The sequence below is a fragment of the Pipistrellus hanaki genome, assembly GCF_964339955.1.
Source record: "Pipistrellus hanaki genome assembly, chromosome: 6".
Classification (NCBI taxonomy): Eukaryota; Metazoa; Chordata; class Mammalia; order Chiroptera; family Vespertilionidae; genus Pipistrellus; species Pipistrellus hanaki.
The window spans coordinates 26620033-26643510 of NC_140508.1; the positions used below are offsets into that span (position 1 = coordinate 26620033).

At 39.3% G+C, this 23478-nt stretch overlaps 1 protein-coding gene across 2 annotated transcripts in view; it reads left to right on the forward strand.

Moving 5' to 3' along the window:
* Positions 1 to 23478, forward strand: part of PAK5 (p21 (RAC1) activated kinase 5) — a 229788-nt gene that overhangs the window by 178242 nt on the left and 28068 nt on the right. For both annotated transcript variants that reach the window (XM_084888174.1, XM_084888173.1), the window contains exon 4: positions 17759 to 18541. In XM_084888174.1, the coding sequence (XP_084744300.1) occupies positions 17759 to 18541 (783 nt within the window). The remainder of the gene's footprint in view (positions 1 to 17758; positions 18542 to 23478) is intronic.

Sequence of the window (23478 nt, forward strand, 5' to 3'; positions counted from 1 at the left end):
ATGTTATTTTTGTTTTGTTTTGCTTGCTTTTCATTTTGTTGTGTTGTTTTCTGGTTAAAGACTAGATGAATTAAATATATATTTTTGCCTGCGCAAGCTCTATTCTGTATACATTCAGGAAATTTGGAGTCTTTGGGTTAAGTTCAAATTATCCCCTAAGAGGAAACCCGAGTTGGTTGATAAAAAGATTTCCTTCTGTATCTTGCTCAGATGTTGTGGTCACATTTGACTGATTTTTGAGTAGCTCTGAATCTCAGCTCTGTCAATGGTGCATGTAAACCAAGATTTTTACTAGCCACCAACCTATCATGGAGAAGTCCTGCAGTGCAACATGATACGCATAGAATGAAATGCAAAAGGAACCTTTAGATTCTCAAGACTTGGTTGGCAAATCAGCCTAAATCTCTATCTAAAAAAAAAAATGATGGTGGGTGAGGATCTATGCTAGACACATCTCAGACACCAAAGGGCTCTGCTCCACCTGAATACAATGGGGCTAGTCACAGGCAGTGTTATTCTTTAGATTGTACATTAGGGAAGTTAGGAGCAAGGGTTCAGAATTCAGACATTCTTAGAATTTTATTCTGACTGTGTTAGTCAACAATGGTGGCAAAAATGCTGCATAGTATTCCATTGTGTAGATGTACCACAGTTTTTTAATCCACTCATCTGCTTATGGGTATTTAAGCTGTTTTCAAATCTTAGCTATGGTAAACTGTGCTGCTATAAACTTAGGGTGCATATATTTTTTCTGATTGGTGTTTCTAATTTCTTGGGATATATTTCTAGAAGTGGGATCACTGGGTCAAATGGGAGTTCCATTTTTCTTACCATTTGCAACAGCATGGATGGAACTGGAGAGCATTATGCTAAGTGAAATAAGCCAGGCAGAGAAAGATAAATATCACATGATCTCACTCATTTATGGAATATAATGAACAACATAAACTGATAAACAAAAACAGATCCAGAAACAGAGAAACATTGGTCAGACCATCAAACCTTAGAGGGAAGGTAGGGGAGGGTGGAGGTAAGGAGGAGAGATCAACCAAAGGACTTGTATGCCTGCATATAAGCCTAACCAATGGACATAGGCAACAGGGGCTAATGGCGTGAGTGAGGGGGGATGGTGGGTTAGTGGGGGATAAGGACACATACGGAATACTTTAATCAATAAAGAAATTTTTAAAAATGCTGCCTAACAAACAACCCCTAAAAATGTAATGTAATGATTTCTTGCTCATGGGTCTGCAGGTTGGTCGGGTCACTCTTTTTTCAATCTTCAGGACAGCTGTGGTTGGTTTTAGGTTGGCTTCAAGTCTGTTCTAGATGCCTCTTAGGATGATTCTTGAATGAGCAAGTGCCCAGAGCCGGCTTTTTTCAGGGAAGATGGCAAGAATTCAGAGGACCAAGCCAAACCATGTGAGCACATAAGAGATTTTGCTGTGTATACTCACCAACTTTCCAATAGCCAAAGTAAGACACTTGTCCAACTCAAAGTCAATGGATCAAGGTTTACATACCACATACTCTCTGAGAAGCGCAAAAGTTACATGCAAAGGCTTAAATTTATAACCATCGCAGGGAAAGTGATTAAGAATTGAAGCAATCATTTTTTCTACTACAACCTCTAACAACCTACAGAACCTTGGAGAATCATTGTAACTTCTCTTTTTTCATTTGTAAAATGAGGCATAATAATACTTGGCTCCTGGAACTGTTAGAAAGATTAAAAGAAAGAGCTAGAGGATAGCACATAGTGAGTGATTAAAGAGTCCACTCACTTGTTTTTGGACCCCTTTTGTCCTGATTTCTTTCCCCCCGACATCCCATCAGTAGTACCTCCCTCCCCAAATTCCTTATTTTGCTTGGCCTCCTCTCACTTCTAGGAGTGATTAAAATTATTATACTTGTACATGAGGTTAGGGCAATGTGAATATCTTCTTTGTCATCAGACTATGAGAAAGATTAATTGAGATCCAAGTGTCAGCTTTTTGGTTGTGTGGTCCCATTTATAAATGAGGCCTCATACAGTACACACCTCCACCTTACCCTCCAGCTTACGTATAAGGCAGAGCTCTGAAAGCTGATATTGACCCAGCCTGCTGCAGGGAGAATTAATTCCACACACACTTACAATCTACCAGTACTGGGCCAGAGTGGGGCCGCTGACCTCTAGAAGTGAAGTTCTGGGTTTTTGTCACATGGAAGTAGAAGAATACACAAGTCATGCCGGAGAATGCATAAACCATACAAGAATATACCAGAAAGACTGTTAAAAAAAAAAAATAGGAAGCAAGTGCCATTGCTGCACCCTAACTTTTCTCCTTTCTCCCTTATCAGGTAAGTCATGGTCCCTGTTCCCTGTCACATGCAGACAAGTGAGTAGGGGAGGTAAGAGAGGACAAAAGCATTATTCCAGTGGAAGACCCTACATAGGAACAAGAGGACAGGGGAGAAGCAGTTTCCCTGATGATCTGTTTTACAAATAAGGAAGATTAATCTCCTTTGGGGAACTTTCTAGCCAGTGGAGAAATCAGTAGGTTTAGGGTCAGTGGTCTGGACTCATGTCAATAAAAGATCAAGTTATCTATTATCACAAGTAAGGTTGTATTACAAAACACTTCAAAGTTAAAGAGCTTAAAACCCATCCCAAGCCAAGACCGGTTTGGCTCAATGGATAGAGCATTGGCTTGGGGACTGAAGGGCCCCGGGTTCGATTCCGGTCAAGGGCATGTACCTTGGTTGCGGACATATCCCCAGTAGTGGGTGTGCAAGAGGCAGCTGATCGATGACTCTCTCTCAACACTGTTTCTAACTCTCTATCTCTCTCCCTTCCTCTCTGTACAAAATCAAAAAAATATATTAAAAAAAAAAAACCATCCCAAACTACAAAACAACACTGAAGACATAAATGAATGGAAAGATATCCTGTTTTAGTGGATTTGAAAGACTTACTAGTATTGATAGATTTATTTAGGTTCAATTCGATCCATATCAATATCTCAAATATGTTTATTTGCAGAAATAGAAAAACCCACCCTCGAATTCATATAAAATCTCAAGGAACATCAAGTAGTCAAGGCATTCTTCAAAAAGAACAAAGTTGGATGATTCATACTTTTCTGATTTCAAAACTTACTACAATAATAATAACTAAATCAATATGGAGTTGGTATAATGATAAACATCTAGACAGAATCTAGAGTCCAGAAACAAACTAACATATATGATCAAGTGATTTCTGATAAGGTTTCTAAGACCATTCATTGGGGAAAGAATAATACTTTCAACAAATGGTGCTGAGGAAACTGGATGATATCTACATGCAAAAGAATGAATTTGGACCCTTACCTTATTACAATATACATAGGGTGGACTCATTTTGAATTAAGACCTAAATATAAAAGCTAAAACTATAAAACCTAGAAGAAAACATAGGGAGGAAGCTTTGTAACATTGGATTTGGTAATGATTTCTCAGATATAACACCCAAAACATAGACAACAACGACAAAAAAAAGAAAAATCGATAACTTGAACTTCGTCAAAATTTAAACTTTGTGTATCAAAGGACACTACCAAGCGACTGGAAGTCAAAGCCAAAGAAGGGAGGACATATTTTCAAATCAAATATCTGATAAGGTGTTAATATCCAGAACTCCTACAATTCAACAGCACAAATAAACAACTCAATTCAATTATAGGCAAGGGACTTGAATAGACATTCTCCAAAGAAGATATACAAGTAAATGCTTGAAAAACTGCCCCAAATCACTAGATACTGGAGAAATGAAAATGCAAATCAAAACCACCATGAGACCCCACTTAACATCCATTAGAATAGCTATTATTTTAAAACATTATTGTAGTGGGAAATAAATGTTTCAATGATGTGGTGAAGTTGGAACCCTCATGCACTGCTGATGGGAATGCACTCTGATGTAGCTGCTGTGGAAAACAGTTTTGTGGTTCTTTAAAAGTTAAAGAATAACCGTGTGACCCAGTAATTCCACTTATGGCTATATACCCAAAATAATTGAAAGCAGGGATTCAGGTACTTGAACACCAGTGTTTACAGTAGTGTTATTCACAATAACCAAAAGTTAACCAACAGATGACAGGAAAAAATATGGATGGACTTCGAAAACATTTTGCTAAGTGAAAGACGCCAGACACAGGGACAAATGGTATATGATTCCACTTACATAAGGGACCAAGAATAGGCAAATTCACAGAGATAGAAAGTAAATTAGCGATTCCTAGAAAATGGGGGTTAGAGGTGGTGGGCAGTACAGGGAGAGTTATTTTTAATGGGTACAGTTTCTGTTTGAGATGATGAAAACGTTCCGGAAATACATATGGTGATGGTTGTACAACAGTGAAAATACTGAATGCTATTGAATTATATATATTTAAACTTAGTTAAAATGGTTAATTGTATGTGATACCCTACCACGATATTTTTTAAAGCTCTTAAAGCAGTAAGCATTTGTTGTTCCTCCAAATTCTGCAAATTGACCATTTAGGCTGCACTCAGCTGGCAGGTCTTGCAGTCTCATCTGGACTCACTCATGCCTGTTTGTATGGTGAACTGCTGAGAGGGCCGGAGGTGGGCTGGGTAAGGAAGGCCTCAGCTGGGCTCACCCGGATCTGCTCCACGAGTTTCTCATCATTTCCCAAGCCAGCCCCAGCTTGTTTGCATGGCAGCTGGGCAGGGTCAAAGCTTCACTACCTCTAGAGGTGGGGGTTTGAATAGGCACAACATTAAAACTGCACCACTTCTAGAGGTGGGTGCATTCTCTTGGCCAGAGCAAGTCCTGTGGCCAAAGCCAGAGGCAAGGGGCGGGAACAAGCCCCACCTCCTGGATACAGACAGGAGGCAGGATTTGGCACCATTTTTTGCACCAACCTGCCACAGTCTGACATTGTCAACACAGAGAGGGTAAGGACACCCAATGGTTTGTGGCCAGATGGGCTCACATATCTAACCTAGGATTTGTTTACAAAGTAGGGTCAGTGCTTGTCCTCGGAAGTTACAGGTGCAGGAAAGTATATACAAACTCCAGTTAGGGCTCATCATTGTCTCTCCTGGGCATTAAGCACCTATCAGATTTATTTTTCAGTCAAGCCAGCTACTTTAGAGACTTAGCCATTGTAGGAGCAGTAACTCTTTGGAGCAGCAGAGACATGCAGAGAATCTTCAGATCAACAGGATTTTCTGGAGCTGGAGGAGAGGCAGGCGGTCTCAGTGCAGATGGGAACTATAGACTCAGCGAGGCAGTCTTGAGAAAGGCTTCATGGTTGCCAGTGACAGATGCCCAACTCACAATCCAGTGCTCACTGTAAAACATCATGGTAGTCTCATTTTCCTTGAAATATGAAAACCCAGCTCAGCTATTCAGGAAACTTTACCTGTTCTTTGGGACCTGGCAACTTCCCTTGAGAGCTTGAGAGCTTAAGAATCCTGTGCTTGCGCCAGACCTACTGAATTAGAGGATTGTTTAAATGTGTTTTTATGAAGAAGGAAGTAAAATATGGGCACTGGTTATTGCTCCCCAAAAGGTTGGTTCTAATGTACAATGAAATTTCACACAGTAACAGTTTGGCCAGTTTTAAATACAATAAAATATTGAGAAATAAGAAAAAATATAAATCATGGAAGAGAGAGAAGATAATAAAAGAGAATACAGATATATAAATCTTCCATGTAAATATAATTAATAGAGTTGATTATTTTTTTTTCAAGCCTCTTGGAAATCCTGTTGAAACAGTTACAAAATTTTTATCAATGGAAAAAGGACAGTGGGAGAAACAGTCTTTCCTACAGGAAAGCAAAGGTCTCTAATTATAATTTGTAAATAAATGATTTATGAGATCTTTCTGTGAGGACACTAAATGGCATAGTGAACCGCCTCTTCAAGAAAATTCTGAGGGCAACAGCAAGACTAGATGCTTCTTGCAGTGTCTTTTTGCTAAATCTATGGTCACAATATGAAAACATAATTGATGGAATACAATTTTGGAAAGGGAAAGATAATATAGTTTTTTGATGCCACTTGGTTTGGTGCCACTCCAGTGTAGTTTAATAAAAGCATAGTTTACATATAATAAAAGAAAAATCATGAATGTACAGCTTATTGAATGTCTACATACATGTATATTCATGTGCCCACTTCCCAGATCAAGATATAGAACATTTTCATCAATCAGGAACTTCCCTTGGGTCTCTTCCCAGTGAACACCCTGGTTCTGGAGTTAATCACTGTTCTAATTTTGATCACTTAAGTGAAATGTGTAATAACTAAGAATGTTTGGTTTAACTGCCTAGGAGTTTTATTTCTAGATTAACAAATTTTTAAACATTTATTATGCCTTAAAGAGATCATTTTCATGTTTGTCACGATTACTTAAAATGTCAGCTTGAAAAATAACAACAGGAATGTAAGCTTCTGACACTCAAAGGTAAAATTTTGTTGACCAAATTTAAAGTGAATGTGTCTTGTGCTTCTTTATATAATCTGTAAGAGAAAGCAAATGATTTTGGCATTTAGCATTGCATATTACTAATATTTTAAGAACCACTTATTTAGTTGTTTTTACAAGGAGAGGTTTCAATTGATGTGTAGACTATGCATTTTGTTACTGAAGTTTTAAGTGTCAGAAACTCCAGCAAATGTGATGTTACAAGATGTTTCTTTTGTTGGTGACAGAATTTTGTAGTTGTTGAAAAAGCTAAATGTTCCAAGGAGCCATCAACTTGTCTTACCCCAGTTCCCATAATCCCGAGTTTTAAACATTCTTTCTTAAGAAAGGTTTTTTTTTGGGTGTGTGTGTGTTTTTTTAAATCCAGGGCTTTTAAGAAAGTTTTGTATTTTAAAAGTTCTTGTTATATTAAAACATCTCAAATTTTAAAGACTTTTAGAAGATAGAATCACAAAACCTTAGAGTAAAAAAGAACAGAAGCCTTATCTCACAAACAACTGAAATTTGCTGAAGCAAACTGATATCTAATCGCTAAATTTAAAAAAAAAAAAATTAAGTGATGATAGGAAACTTTGGATAATTACTAAAATGCCCATTTATATAGATGATAAATGGAACAAAAAATCTAACCATAAGGCTATGCCAGTTTAAAATAAGTTTAGCCATAAAGAAAATCTAAAACTAACTCAAAGATAAGCCTTGGCCATACCCCTGCTGATCTTTCATGCTGACTCATCCTTTATAGGCAAAAGCAGATGGCGGGTTTAATGATTAGCACAATTCAGGAGCAGCCTGACACCCCAGGACTCATCTCTAGTGAGTTTCCACTCACATAATGTCCCTTTCTCTCCCACAGCAAGAATTCCCACTGCCCACCCACAGGCACACAAGCCTTTCCCCCTCCAGCCGACAGCTTCCCCTGTGCTGGTACAAATGGGCCCAAGTTCTAGCTTCTTTGTCTCCTTTCTTCTGCATCTCCCTGCTCTAGCTTGGGTGGAGGAGAGGGGTGCATAGATGAAGTGGGCTCCTTAATCTAGGACACCCTCAGCAGCCGTGGCTCATCTCAGATTCTGCAGCTGGTCAGCGCAAGCTTGTTCATCTGGGAGAAGCAGGGGACATTGAGGGTGGCAGCTAGCAAGGCTTCTTGCAGACCAGATGAAGAATGGGTATAATGTCAACTCTGCCACTTTCTTTTGTCTATGCAGGCCATCCCAGGTTCAAGATTCTATTACCTCCCAATACAAAGATCTACAAAGTCATATGGCATGGGAAGGGGGAGTAATTGTGCCTGTTCCACAGGCAATCTATCACAGAGACTAATACCAAACTGCATTGCTTGGCCCCTATGTGACACATTTTAGTGAACGTGCTTTCTTTTTTTCCTTGAATGAGTTTATATCTCACCCTGAACTATCTACCTAATAAAAGAGTAACATGCTAATTGGCCATTCCTTTGCAACACCCACCAGCGAATTAGAAGTGAGTATGCAAATTAACCCAACAAGTATGGTGGGTTAATTTGCATATGCAGGTGCTGAGCTGCACACCACCCAACTGCTCTGGGCCTCTGGGCTGCGTGAGAAGGCAGAAAGGGGGCGCTGAGCTGGAGTAGAAAAGCGGCTCCAGGCCAGATCGAAGGTGGCGCCAGCAGCCAGAGGAAGGAAGGCCCTTTCTTGCATGAATCTTCATGCATTGGGCCCTTATTGAAAAAATAAATCATTTGTTCATACTCTACAGATACCCTAAAATCAAGCTGAGATGAGCAGTTCCATTCACAGGTCTTGCTGCTCTATCTCAGGCATTAGGTGCTCAATATCATTTTTTTCTACTAGCACATTAATAGTGCATGTCTGGTTCATATCTCACATTGCTCCTTGGTATCTCTGGAGCTCCTGTGGATGTCCTGGGCTCCATGGCTATGCCAGTTATGAAGAATTAGCCTGGGCATACTTGATGAAATACTAAGATAAAGTGTGCCCCTGCTTATTCTCTTTTATTTCTGCTCTGCTTTTAAATTCTGGATCTACTATAATCATTGGTATTATGATATATTCATTAAGATAATTCCAGCTGCTACATCTCAGTAAATAAGCTCAACAAAATACCTGGTAGGAGTGTATTTCTCAATCACTAAATATCCAATGTGGATTTTCACTAGGTCCTGGCATCTCCTTAGCACTGAGAGTATCCTGCTAGATCTTATCCATCCTGCTAGAGAGAAGAAAAGGGATTCTTTGTAACTTTGTCCAGCAGTGTGATGCACATCACATCCTGCTCAAATCCCATGGGTGAGAATTGGTCCTGTGGTCCACCTAGATGCAAAGAGTTCTGGAAAATGTGGCTTCTGGCTGGGGGTGGGAGAGTGGGGAGAGCACACACTTTTGGTGGTCACCTAGTAGCATATCTGCCACATTGGGCCTTTAGTGAAAAAATTGAGTAAGAGCACTGATATCTATGCTCCATAGGGAAAGAAAAGGGAACCCTATTTTACTTCATCTTTACTTTTTTTATTGTACAACTAAAGGCTCAGTGCATGGAATTTGTACATGAGGGGTGGGGTCCCCTCAGCCCAGCCTGCACCCTCTCCAATCCAGGACCCCTTGGGAGATGTCTGACTGCCAGTTTAGGCCTGATCCCTCTCACAATCTGGGACTGCTGGCTCCTAACTGCATATCTGCCTGCCTGCCTGATCATCCTTAACTGCTCCTCCCCCGCTCCCCCAGCCTGATTAACCTAACAGCCTCTGACTGCCAGTCTGGTTGCCCCCAACTGCTCCTCCCCACCAACCTGGTAGCCCCTTAATGCCCCCCTGCCAACCTTGTTGCCCCCAACTGCCCCCCCCCTGCTGACCTTGTCACCCCCAACTGTCCCCCCCTGCCGGCCTGGTTGCTCCCAACTGCCCTCCCGCTGGCCTGGTCACCCCACACAGCCTACTGTTCAGTCATTTGGTCGTCCCTCACTAACCTTCCTGCTGGCCTGGTCGCCCCATGCAGCCTGCTCTTCAGTTGTTTGGTTGTCTCTCCCTAACTCTCCTGCTGGCCTGGTTGCCCCACACAGACTGTTGTTCAGTCATCCATCTGGTTGTTTCAGTCGTGACGGCCCTTGGATTTTTATATATTAGGATGAATCAGTGTCTAGAAAAGGTATATTGATTACCGCTTGTGTCACATTTTTTAGACCCTATTTTTAACTCTGGCCATTGCTGAGGCAACTGCTACTCACCTAAGTCTCACCACTTATCTCTGCTATGGGGCAGGGAAATTTCTTCTTTGTCCCTCTGGGACACATATGGGTGTCCCCTCAGCCATTCTGAGACAGGGGATTGGGAGCAAGTTGATGACTATGTTCATGTTCATTCCCTTGACTAGTCAGCTCTGAGACTCATTCTTCACAGCTTTTCAAAACACTGAGCCCCGATTGTCCACAGATAATCAGCTGGATAATTCCCCCTTGAACAGGCTGCCCTCCTTCCTGCTGCACCCTCCTCCCTGTTCCTGGTCCTTACTTTCCAAAATATACTACTCACATGCAAGCCATTGTCTCTCTCTGCTTTGAGGAACCCAGGCTAGGTCAGATGAATACGGAAAGCTTGAAGAATAATATGAAATGCTATTAACTACCCAAATTAAGATACATATTGTGGACTCTTGTCTCATTTATCTCAGAGATCTCCCTGCACTTAGAAATGATTTTTTGTTTGACTAAATGAATAAATTAATGAATGAAAATATTAATACAGACATCATTATTCCCTAAACACTGAACTGAGAAACAGCCAGCAAAGAGTAGATAAATTTCCAACCTCAGCATTCGCAGTCTAAATGGACTTTTACACAAACATAAAACACTTTGGTCAAACTGCCTTGAGTTGACTTCAGCTGAACGCCTCACATCCCAAGCAGCAAGAACCAGGGCTATGAACTGCCCACATTTGCTTTGCCCAGTTAACAGTAAACAGAGAGTCACCTTCAAGGATTATTCATGTATGGAACTGGTCACTACTAATAAATGTACTGAATTCTCTGTGCTTTAAGAAGTAGAGAGAATGGCAAACACCAGAATATTTTCCAATTAACTTAATGAGGAAATCTTTATTTCTACAAATTTAGGAAACCTTTCTTAAATGCATTCTACTTTTTTTTGTAATTTGTGTAGAACATAATAATTTTAGTTAGTATAGGAGTTGGTTTCTTTGGATTCCACATAATTAACATTATTATGTGATTTACTTAAAAGTGTCTTAATGGTTAGAAACCTCATCACCACTCCCACTCTGAGTTATTCTGCCCTACATCTCATATTTTCCTGGAATATGTGATTCTCAATTATTCACCCAATTAACCCCACCCCCTATGGTTACAAAAAAAAAAAAAAAGTGGTGTGTAGAAAACGGAAAGAAAATAGACCTGAGGTCTTTGGGTTTTTAAAAAAGCCAACTGCCAGTAAGTCTTTCTTCCCATAAGGATCCAAATATATCAGGTGCATTTGTTTGCTGTGATTATGGTCCCAGCTGTTTCCAGCCACATTCTTTCTTAAAAACAAGGGAATTGGCTGCCTACAAACAGGGCAAGAGTTTGGATAAATTGCTTAAAAGCAGATACTTTCTGAGAGAGTCCTGGTTTGTTCTCAAGTCATGGGACTATTTAGCTTATTGACCTGCTGGCAAGTGTTTACTCAGAAAGACAAAATGAAACATATTCTGGAGGAGGATGGAAGACATTGTTTTTGAAAAAAAGAAATGGGAGGTCTTATTAGGGCAAAGCTGTTAATTACACACTTTGTTATTGTCAAGGTTGATACAGCCTGTGAGAGCAGAGGCACTTTTTCATCTCTTCCCAAGAACAAGGGGAGACAGCTGTTCTTAGGGACAGATCCATTATAGCTTATCACAAGCCAACAGCCTGAGGAAGGAGCGCCATGAAATATGTCCACTGTCACCGGGAGCCAGAACAGATGCTGAGCCAGCCCTTGCACAATGGAAAGACAGTGAAAACCGTGGTTTCCAACTCAAATAGATTGGGTTACATTGATTCTTTTCAGTGCCTGGCTGTTCTGTAGCATGCAATTCACTGATACTCTTGCAGTTACTCTATTATTGATCTCTATAAAACTGCACGATGATCTTGCTTTAATAAGCTTCAGATAGTGACAGTAATAAATAGCGGTTCTTACATTTTTAAGCTTGGTTAAATTGTGTTGTAAAATTCCGCACGTTTAGATTTCATGAATACTGGTCTGCCCCTTATGATTCTTTAAAGGGTAGCCCATGCCAGAGAAACAAATACCACCACCATTCGCATTTAACTGGTCTTCCTGATTAAATAAGGCTATTGATCCTTGTTTTTTAAAAATCTAGGGGGGCAGGTCATTTCAACAATTTATTTCTAATAAACATTTATATCATGCAAGCCTCTTCTTCCTAACACCGATTTAATAGTTTTCATTGAAAGAGGGAAAGGCATGTGCTTTCTTAAGAGTGAAACATTTATCCCATCAGTAAACATTTCAAACACTAAAAAGGAGATTCGAGAAAAACCATGCCTCAGTACACTATGCTTTGATTTCTTTGATTTTTTTTAAATTATAGATAAAATTTTCTTCTTTTCAAATGTCTGCAACCACACCTCCCTTCTATGGTACTCGGGTTTTATTCATGAATAACTCTGAGACACAGAGCTTCACAGTAAGATCATGATGATACAAAAGCAAGGGTTCCAACATGGTGAAATCTGTTACAGTCTTCATTTTGGAAAAAACATAATAAATATTACATCTTCCTAGGAAACAGGAGCATGTTAAATAGTATGGCTCCCAACTGCCAACTATAATTTTAACATAATATATATCTATGTATTCAACACTGTATGCTCATATAAAAATATATTTAAACTACACTCTCAGCCTAACATTTTCATTATGAAAGTAATCCTGGTTGTAGAAAATCTGGAAATACAATAAACCCATTGAGTTAACAGTGACCAGCAGACTGGCAGGGTCTTTGCCTGGGGGCTTGTTTGAGATCTAGAACCTCAGATGCCTTCCTAAGACCAATTAGATTAGAATCTGCCTTTAACAGAATCTGCAGGTAATTTGTTTGCACATTAAAGTTTGAAAAGTACCTGTATAAAATATAAATCATCCTAATTTCCCCACTTAGAGATGACTACTGTTAATATTTTACTGCATTTTTATTAATCTTTCTTTTTCATATACTGGTTGATATATATATATATATATATATATATATATATATATATATATATATATAATTTAGTTTCAATATTGAGAATCTAACTTTGTTAATTTTTGTGACTCAGATATTACATTTTTAAAAGAATAACAGTGTTAAACATGATTTGAAAGTATTTCATTGTTTTAGATCTAATGAGTAGTATTGAATATATCACACATCAAACCTTTGCATTGTCAACTGATGCTAATTTGTTTAGCTCAAGAGTCTGAAGAGTACTTTGGAAAGAAAGCTGGACTGGGAGAAAGGGAACTTGGGTTTCAATCCCAGGTCTGTGTCATACCAGTTGGCAAAGTCAACTGAGTCAGTTTTGCTCAGTAAAAGGAGAAGATGACCTAGATCCATGGTCAGCAAACTTCGGCTCATGAGCCACAGGAGGCTCTTTGGCCCCTTGAGTGTGGCTCTTCCACAAAATACCATGGCCTGGGCGAGTCTATTTTGAAGAAGTGGCATTAAAAGAAGTTTAAGTTTTCAAAATTTGGCTCTCAAAAGAAATTTCAACATTGTACTATTGATTTTTGGCTCTGTTGAATAATGAGTTTGCTGACCACTGACCTAGATGATCTCTAGATTCCTTCCAACATTAAGATACTGGAAATAATTCTGTGGTCCTAGACCTGAATACTTCATGTATTTAGAGGTAGGAAGCATGAAGGTAGATAGAAAAGATTAATTGAAATGTTGAGACAGATAGCATTTAGAGAAATGATCCTCTCCCTAGGATATAGACTCAAAGATAATATTAAATATGAAAAATTCTAATATAATTAATTATTATTTGGCAAGTTCAGAGTAAGTCTAGGTAATATTTTTTGCAGAAGGATTTTTCCAAGTAGGTCTGATCATTCAGAAGATACTTGAAGACCTTGGCATACATTACAGTCATTATTCATGTGGCCCATCAGTCAACACAGATGCCTGGGTTGAAAAATACCAGAAAGCTACCATGAATTTCTTATATCATTTTCTTTGAGTAACCTGCCTATTGTTCATAAGAGAGACTAAGAATATGCACAGGGTAATTTCTATCCAGAATTCTGGCTAAAACTACTTTTAGTTGATAAGCTATGATATAAACAAACTGATGCTATCTTCTTAAAAATTCCTGCAAATAATAGTGAAGAGGAGACCAACAGTTTAAATCCACAGAGAACAACAGTACATATGTCTAAGAGGATTTGCAGCACGTCCTGAACAAATACAAAAGAAAGAGAAGTTATAAACCGGTAAAATACACCTGAAATGCCATAGGAAGCTGCTCAAATAGACATGATATTTTTGAGAGTGACTTATTAGCATTCATATTTAATGCATTAAAAGATGTCCATTTCATCTTTTCTCTTTCCTGAGTGCTCACTCTTCCCTATTCACATGTATTATTCCTCCACATTCATCTGTTGGGGTGGGCATAAAGACATTGCTGCTCTGAGAAAAAACAAACATATATATATATATATATATATATATATATATATATACACACACACACACAAATATATAATATCATTCTTTGTCTGGGGGAGGTGCCAACTTTGACAATCAGCCAATCAATTTATCCTCTCCCACATACAACCACAACATATATAATGGAACACTGTTCAGTGATTAAAAAGTAATCATGAAAAAAATATGCTATTAATTCACAGAAAAACCTGGATAAACCTCAAATGCCTTATGCTAAGTCAGTGGTCGGCAAACTCATTGTCAACAAAGTGGCAAACCTCAGCTCACAAACCGAATGTGGCTCGAGAGCCACAGTTTGCTGACCACTGTGCTAAATGAAAAAAGGCAGACCAAAAGTCTCCAGAGTGTGTCATTTCATTCGTATAATATTCCAGAGAGGCAAAACAATAAGGATGCAACAAAAGACTAGTGATACCAGAGGTTTAGAAGGTAGTGTCTGATGAAGAGAAGCTCAGGAGATTTGGGGTCAGCAGGGGAACTAATCTGTATGGCACTGTAATGGTGAATGCATGGTGCTTTGTATTTGTCAATACCCATAGAACTTTCCAGCACAAAGAGTGCACTGATGTATGCATTTTTTAAGTCAACCAGGAGATCAGAGGACCCCAGAATGGAATGCAGACTAACCAAAAAGAAATCTATTATGTATATCTGACAGGCATAATCTCATTAAAGGGACTGTGGGGGGTGGGAGGGAAAGTAACTTTGGAAAACAATGCTTTGAATGGAAACTTAAGACTAAAGTAAAAAAGAACTCTATATAAGAACTATACTCTGGTTGGCTAAGTTGTTTCCCATGATGGTATGGGTCAATATTCTGAAACTGCTGTATATGTAATACTGGGATTGACTAAGTAAATGAATAACAGATGGTGAGATCGATTCAGGTTTTTCACTGTCACAGAACTGGAAGGAGGGGGCAGTTACAGATAAGGGGAAAGCTAGAATGAACCATGTGGTACTAGATTAGGTTCAGAGATAATAGTATAAATTCATGTTCAGCTTAATATAGAAGTGTGAATTTACCTGTGTAAGTATACTTGTATCCAGCTCCTCATCATGTTCATGAGAGGGCCAGGAAGCTATGACACCCCAGTAGCAATGAGCACGCCCAGCACCCAGATTCTAGTTTCTAATATCATTTTCCAATAACAAGTCTCCTTGTGAAAATGGATGATTCTAGGGCAAAGCAGGAATAATACAAGGGAAGCCTGGAGAACTTTATAGTGCCAGAAAGTAAGAAGTATGCAGAAAAAGAAAAGGATGGGGAGGCTTGTCAAAGTGACACAGCAGCCAGCCTTAAAGAACTCTCAATAACCACAGATGGAATCATTTGAGCAACAACACAAATAGCATAGCATTGGGTTATAACCCAAAGTATAAGTATCCATGATTCCATTCATACTAATGCAGATAAATTATTGAATAAATAAGCAAACATGGAGAACAGATAAGCCCCCTGTGCATAAGAATTCAAAATACCCACCTCTCAAGGGCTTGGCTCCGCTTCCCTAGAGCAGTGGTCGGCAAACTGCGGCTCTGTTGACTAATGAGTTTACTGACCACTGCCCTAGAGTGTGGGTTGCACTAAATGTCTTACTTCTAAAGACTGAAATATGGAAAGGGTGTGGGATAATGTAACTTCACAGTATGGAAACCTGGCAGGCACTACCTCAGCCAGGTGATCAAGGTCAACATCATCAGTGCTAAATCATGTTGGTGGTGTGTACCCTGGATATGATGTAATGAAATTGGTTCTTTTCTTTGTGGTCTTCCTCCCCAAAACCAACTTCTGTTAATCTAAAACTATTAAAAATTAAAAATTTATTCAAAGGAACATGGTAGAGACCAAAAATATTAGTCCAGGGCTAATTTGGAGAATGGGAAAAGACCTTGTCTTTACTATATATCCATGGTGAAATATGTCCATTTCAGAGAGCAAGGATGAGGAAGAGAGAGCTAGAAACATCAATAATGAAAAAGTATCTTTGATCTGCTGCCTCCTCCATGCCCGACACTGGGGATCAAGCATGCAACTGGGTATGTGTCCTGACTGGGAATTGGCCATGACCTCTTGGTTCAAAGGTCAATGCTCAACCACTGAGCCATAACGGCTGGGCCACTATGTACAGTTTTATAAGCACTGATCTAGGAAAACATTTTCCAGGATGACTTTGGCTTTCCCCCCAGTTTAAAATCTTCTTTCTATTGTACTAATTGTGTTGAATTCCTTGCAATTTGCTCAAAGACATTTTTATCTTAAAATCCTGGAAATCTAAAGTCACGACACTTCGTTCTTTGTTCTTTTGTCTGCCCCCAACATATTTTGCTGCAAACTTGTCATCATCAAGGTGCAGCCCACTGGCTTTGTAAGTGGCTTGTGACTTCCTTCTGTTCCTATAATTCCGGTTCTATTTAGGTTCCATTAAAGGGAGCATGAGGACTTGACAATTTGTCACAGATTCAGGTGTGCCTACCTCATTGCCAAGCCCTCCAATTTCAGTGATGATGCTACATGAATTGTGGCCATAATAAATATTGCAGTGATATACTTAATAAAATATCACATTTGATCATGAATTAAATCACACGAGTAATTTTCATGCTGCTCCCTGTTTATAGTTCAGAAAGTTCTGTTTTCTTCTAGAAAATCTAATAACTCTAATTGTTATGCATCTCCCATGAAGGGTAAAAAACAAAAAGTGCAAATATTTCTGGGTGTGTTAATAATATTCAAGTAACAATGTTTACTAGGTTTGCAAATAATCTTGATAATGAATATAAGAGCATAATAAAACAGTATAGACTGTTACAACCAAACAGTTATAGACTGTTAAAATGATAACACCAGGTTATTGTTAGGTGGTGAGGGTTGATTATTAAGCAGAGGGATTTCCCATGAACTGATAAATAAGACAATGATAGCCAAAAATAGTCTTCTAAAAGGCTTTCTTTTTCCATTTCCCCCCTTTATTCTTATTGTTGACACTATTGCAAATGTCCCAATCCCCCCCCCCCTCCCCTGCCACTAAATAGTTTTGGATGTTTACTTGATCTCTCTATTGAGATAGGTAAGGAAAGTTTTGCAATTTGAGATTGTTATTTAAATATTTTATTTACTTCACCACTAAAGTCAATCAACAGTATTTTGGTGGTTGTTTTTATCTTTTGTTTGTTTGTTTATTTTGTTAGTCCTCACCTGAGGATATTTTTCTATTGATTTTTACGGGGAGTAGAACAGAGAGGGAAAGACAGAGAGAAACATCGATGTGAGAGAAACACATAGACTCGTTGACTCCTGCATGCACCCAGACCAGGGCCAGTGCCAGGGAGGAGCCTGCAACCAAAGTATGTATCCTTGACTGGAATCAAACCGGGGACCCTTTGGTCCTCAGGCCAATGCTCTATCCACTGAGCCAACCCGGTTAGGGCTTTAAATCATTTTTAAATGAAATGTTCCTCTGGGGTCCGTTTTCCTCCAGTTTAATTGGATGGGGTGGGCATGGGATTCCTGCATCGGTCGTTTGCTTTAAACAGCATTCCCTTTTATTATTCCCAGACAATCGTCCGAGGAAACAAACCCTGCCAGGAATCCTCCATCAACGGCCTCCTGGAGGATTTCGACAACCTCTCAGTGACCCGCTCCAACTCCCTAAGGAAGGAGAGCCCGCCCACCCCGGACCAGGGCGCCTCTGGCCCCTGCCACCGGGAGGAGAACGGCTTCCTCACCTTCTCGCAGTATTCCAGCGAGTCCGACACCACCGCCGACTACCCCGCAGACAAGCACCGGGACCGGGGTCTCTATGGGGACGACCTGGATCCGTTTTACAAAGGCAGCCACGCGGCCAAGCAGAATGGGCACGTGATGAAGATGAAGCACGGGGACGCCTACTACTCTGACATGAAGCCCCTGAAATCCGACCTGGCCAGGTTCCCCATCGATTACCACTCACACCTGGACGCACTGGGCAAACCCGGCGACTACAGTGACCTCAAGTGTTGGGAGTTCCAGAGAGCCTCGAGCAGCTCCCCTCTGGATTACCCGTTCCAATGCACGCCTTCCAGAACTGCAGGGACCGGCGGCTGCTCCAAGGAGAGCCTGGCCTACAGCGAGAGCGAGTGGGGCCCCAGCCTAGAGGACTACGACCGGAGGCCCAAGTCATCCTACCTGAACCAGACCAGCCCGCAGCCCGCCATGCGGCAGAGGTCCAGGTCGGGCTCGGGGCTCCAGGAGCCGATGTTGCCCTTCGGAGCAAGTGCATTTAAAACCCACCCCCAGGGACACTCGTACAACTCCTACACCTACCCTCGCTTGTCCGAGCCCTCCATATGCATTACAAAGGTAACGTCCTCTGCCTCCTTGCCTCCAGTGGGGAACCCTCCCCTCCCCCACCCAAGGTGGTGCAACCACCGCCTCCTTATATAATAGTCAGATTCTCAAGTGGTGGATGGCCTTTTAGGGGAGAATCCATATGGAAATTCTGATTTCCATCCCCCAGCCCCAAGAGCCGAAAATGTAGGGCAAGACACATTTAGTCATGAAGGTAAAGGTCTGTGGGGAATCTTCTATGGGGTTTCTAGTTAAAAAGGTAAAATAAGCGTGTTTATTTGAAAGAGAACTTAGTACAATATGAGCACATCGCATTTATCGTGACGTCTCTCTTAAGGAGTATGTGATTGCAGAGCATTAGATGGAATAATACAGTGGTTCCTGCATTCTGAAAAGATTTATGTGGCTCTGCTGAAAAGGAAAAAAAAAAATCAGGATAATGCGGTAAGTTTTTAATAAAGTTAATTGTATTCCACTTGAGGGACGATTCTTCATTTTGAGAGTATGTTCTTTCTATTATTTTTGTCTTGAAATGCCATTTTATTTGTATGAAATTTAGGGATGAGAGATAGAAACTGGTTGCTGGGTCTTTTTCTGTGCTTTTTATTTTGTTTTGTTGTAACTCCTCTGTTGGTTAAAAAATGAGTTTAAATGTCAGCTGCTGCAAATTTTCTTTGAAATTGAATGGTGATGACATCCCAAAGTTTGGGGACCACTGTTGTAGAAGTTCCTGAACCTCAGTGTACTCACTTGGAAAAATACGTTGGAGAGTGTGCAAGTAGTTCGTTTTTCCATGGTAACTTAGAAATGTTTTGCTACCTCAGCTGTATAGCGAAGTGTAAATGGGCATTTGGTGATGCGTTACGTAGAGGTCTCAAACTAGTTGAGAGGGATGTGACTTGTAATAGTGTGATCATGTATGCTTGTACCAAATGCTCTTATTACTAAAGATTTGTACCTCTTCAGCAGCTTGATGAGAGGTGAGCCTTCCTGCATGCATCTTGTTTTATTGATTGTATATAGTCAATATTTTTTTTAACTACTATTTCTCATAAACCCAACGCAATGTGATGAACTCATTTAGGGACCTGCTGGTAGTGACTTTAACCACACTTTAGAGAGAGAAAAAAGAAAAACTCTCACTTTAGTTTCCAATACATACAATGAGAAACAAAGACCCGAAATATGTACATCTAGTTAAAATTTAAATATTGAGATGTTTTTCATCTCACTGTGTGAGTTATTTGAACTCCCATGATCAGGATATCATGACTGTCCTTACTTCTTATTTTCTTAAAGGGCAATTATTGGAAAGAGGTCTAATTGACTAACACAAATAGCTCATACACATGATGGTTTTGAACAGCAGTGGTTACTTTTTGTAACAGTAAAGAATGTTTTTCAGCTTCACTGATGTATAATTGACAAAATTTAAAGATATTTAAAATTTACAACATGATGATTTGATATATATAAACATTGTGAAATTATTCACTTCCGGCATAATTAAGACATTCATCACCTTACATATTTACTTTTATCAGGAGGAGAACATTGAAGTTCTAATCTCTTTGCAGATTTCAATTATACAGTAGAATTCTATCATCATCATGTTATAGATTAGATCCTCAGCCTTATTCATCTTATTTCTAGAGATTTGTACCCTTTACCAACTTCTCCTTCCCCACCTCTGTCTCAGACAATCACTTTTCTATTCTCTGTTTTGATTTCTACTTTTTAAAAAAAGATTCTACATATAAGTGATATTTAACTTATCATAATGCCTGTCTGGTACTCCCATTTATGGCAAATGGCAGAATTATTTCTTCTCTTTTAAGGCTGAATAATATTCTATTGTATATACACTGAGTGGCCGGATTATTATGATCTCTGAAAACATAATAATCTGGCCACTCAATGTATATCCTATGTAATAAAAGGTTAATATGCAAATAGTCCCCTCAACCAGGAATTTGACCAGCAAGCAGGCCAGCCAACCGCCCATGTCCCCTACCTCAGGCCAGACTGGCTGGACCCCACCCATGCATAAATTCATGTACCGGACCTTATATATATGCATACATACACTGAGTGGCCAGATTATTATGTGTTCAGAGATCATAATAATCTGGCCACTCTGTATATTTTCTTGATCCACATTTTATTGAACCATTCATCTGTTGATGGACACATGGCTTGTTTCCATACCTTGACTTTTGTTAACAGTGCATTGGTCATGGGGGTATAGCTATCTTTTCCACATAAAGATGTTGTTTCCTTTGGATATATATCCAGAAGTGGGAGTGCCAGATCAGACAGTTGTTTTATTTTTAATTTCTTGAAAACCTTCATTCTGTTGTCCATAGTGGCTGTACCAGTTTACATTCCCATCAGTAGTTACAATGGTTCTTTCCCCCCAGCATCCTTGCTAGCATTTTTAATCTCTTGTCTATTTGAGAATGGCTTTCCTAACAATGGAAAGATATCTCATTGTGGTTTTGATTTATAGTTTCCTGATGATTAGTGATGAAGAGCACTTTTTTATGTATCTGTTGGACATTTGTATGTCTTCTTTAGAAAAATGTCTATTCAGATTCTTTGCCCAGTTTTTAAATTGGGTTATCTGTGGGTTTTGCCGTGTGTGTTTTTCTATCTAATTGTTTGAATTGCTTGTATATTTTGGATATTAACTCTTTATCAGATATGTGATTTACAAATATTTTCTCCCATTCCATAGGTTGCCTTTTCATTTTTGTTGATGGTATCTTCTGCAGAGCAAAACTTCTCTAGTTTAATTTAGTACCACTTGTTTATTTTTGCTTTTTTTGCCTTTTCCTTTGATGCTAAATCCAGAAAGTTATTTCTAAGACCAATGTTGAAAAACTTGTCCCCTATGTTTTCTTGTAGGAGCTTTATTTATGATTTCAGGTCTTACATTCAAATCTTTAACCCATTTTTAGTTGATGTTGTGTATGTTATAAGAAAAAGGTCCAGTTTTATTTTTTTACACATGGCCAATCAGTTTTCCCAGCATTATTTTTAAACAGACTATTCTTTCTCCATTGCATATTGTAATATCCTTTATCATAAATTAATTAACCATATTTCTGGGCTCTCTATTTATTACATTGATCTATGTGTCTTTTTTATGCCAATACTATATATACTGTTTTGATTATTCTTACTTTGTAATATAGTTTGAAATTAGAAAATGTGACACTTCCAGTTTTCTTTTCTTTCTCAGGATTGTTTTAGCTATTTTGGATCAAATATGATGTGTGTGTGTGTGTGTGTGTGTGTGTGTGTGTGTGTATACATGTGTTATATTTGAATACTTGTGTTAGGAAACTGTTTAGGTAATAGTCTGAGAAAATTTTGTCCAGAAGGCTGTAATCTTTCCTTTGGGGAGTCATATTTGGCTCATTGGCATGTCTATTCCACCTAATACTAATTTCCAACATCTGGAAACTCAAGATATTTCACTTAGAAATCGCAATTTATGGGTTTCAGTTTTCTCTTGGGGGAAAAAAAAAAACTGGGGCAATCTGGTATCTCTGGGCTCACATTTTCTTATAGCATTGAGATAGAATTGGCTGGAGGTAAAGGCCGCCCATGAGAAGGACATGCACTGCTCAGCCTACTTCATTCCTTTTTCTATTGGCCTAATACCCACAGGCATTAGGATTTAATATAACCACCAGCAATCTTTGCCCAGTCATTTTATAAGAGGGAAACCGAGGTCCAAAAATCCAAATGGCACACCAGGTTTCATAGATAGTTGGCTGGAAAACAAGGACAGGAACCAGTTCTGGTGTTTCTCCTAAATCCAGTATTTTCCCCATTATATTCATATATATTATTTCAGGAGTCCAATTGCATTTGCCAGTCACACCCATGAGAGGGTCCATGACTGCCAGAACTTTAGTCTAAGTGGAGAAACAGGAAGAAGATGGAGGGGCGGGGAAGCAAGGGATACTTTGCTCAGACCTCACCAACTCCTTCTAAATACCTGCGACTTTCAAATATAAGGCAGAGCAGACCTGCCCTGAAATCTGGTTTGGTCAAACCCAGAAACAATGCCAGTAACTATTGTGGCTCAGAAAAAAGATATAGAATAGTCTTTCAGCCCCTATAATCAGGACTTCAAAGAAGCAACCTGCTATGCCATATTTCACAAGAGACCCATGAGAAACTCACGGGTAGATTTTGTGGGAGGGTAGGAAGTGGGAGCTATTTTAGCAATGAAAACATTTACTAGATTAAAAATATAGAGTCTCTCTAAAAAGACTTCGGTGCCTGTGTCTTTAGAACTATACTCTTAAAAACCTACCGACCACATTTGGATTTCATGCTGAGGGAAGAAATAATGGTAGCGACTCAAGTAATTTATCTTTGCCTCATGGGAAATCCTAGAGGCTGGTCGGTCATGTTCACATTCCAATAATAATAATAATAATAAAAAGCACAAATCTCATGTAAATCTCCAGATAGAGCAAAAATGAGGAGGTGTGTGTTCGTGTATTTGACATGAGTTTTACAACATTTGGCCAAAATTAAAAAAAAAAAAAAAAATACTGTTAACCCACAATTTAAAAAAAAACACGCACAAAAACCTCCTCTAGTGTTATCTACCTACCTAATTTTCCTATTAATGCAACAGGAATCAATGATGTTATGACATCTGTAGGTATTGGCATACATCTCCCTATTTTTGAATGATTTGCTGAGGCTTAAGCAAAAATTACACTCTGTACCAAAAGGTTGCAGGTTCAATTCTGGGTCAGGCCACATACTTAGGCTGTGAGTTCAAACCCCAGGCAGAGCACCTACAGGAGGCAACCAATCAATGTTTCTCTTTCTCTTTCTCTTTCTCTTTCTCTTTCTCTTTCTCTTTCTCTTTCTCTTTCTCTTTCTCTTTCTCTTTCTCTTTCTCTTTCTCCTTCTCCTTC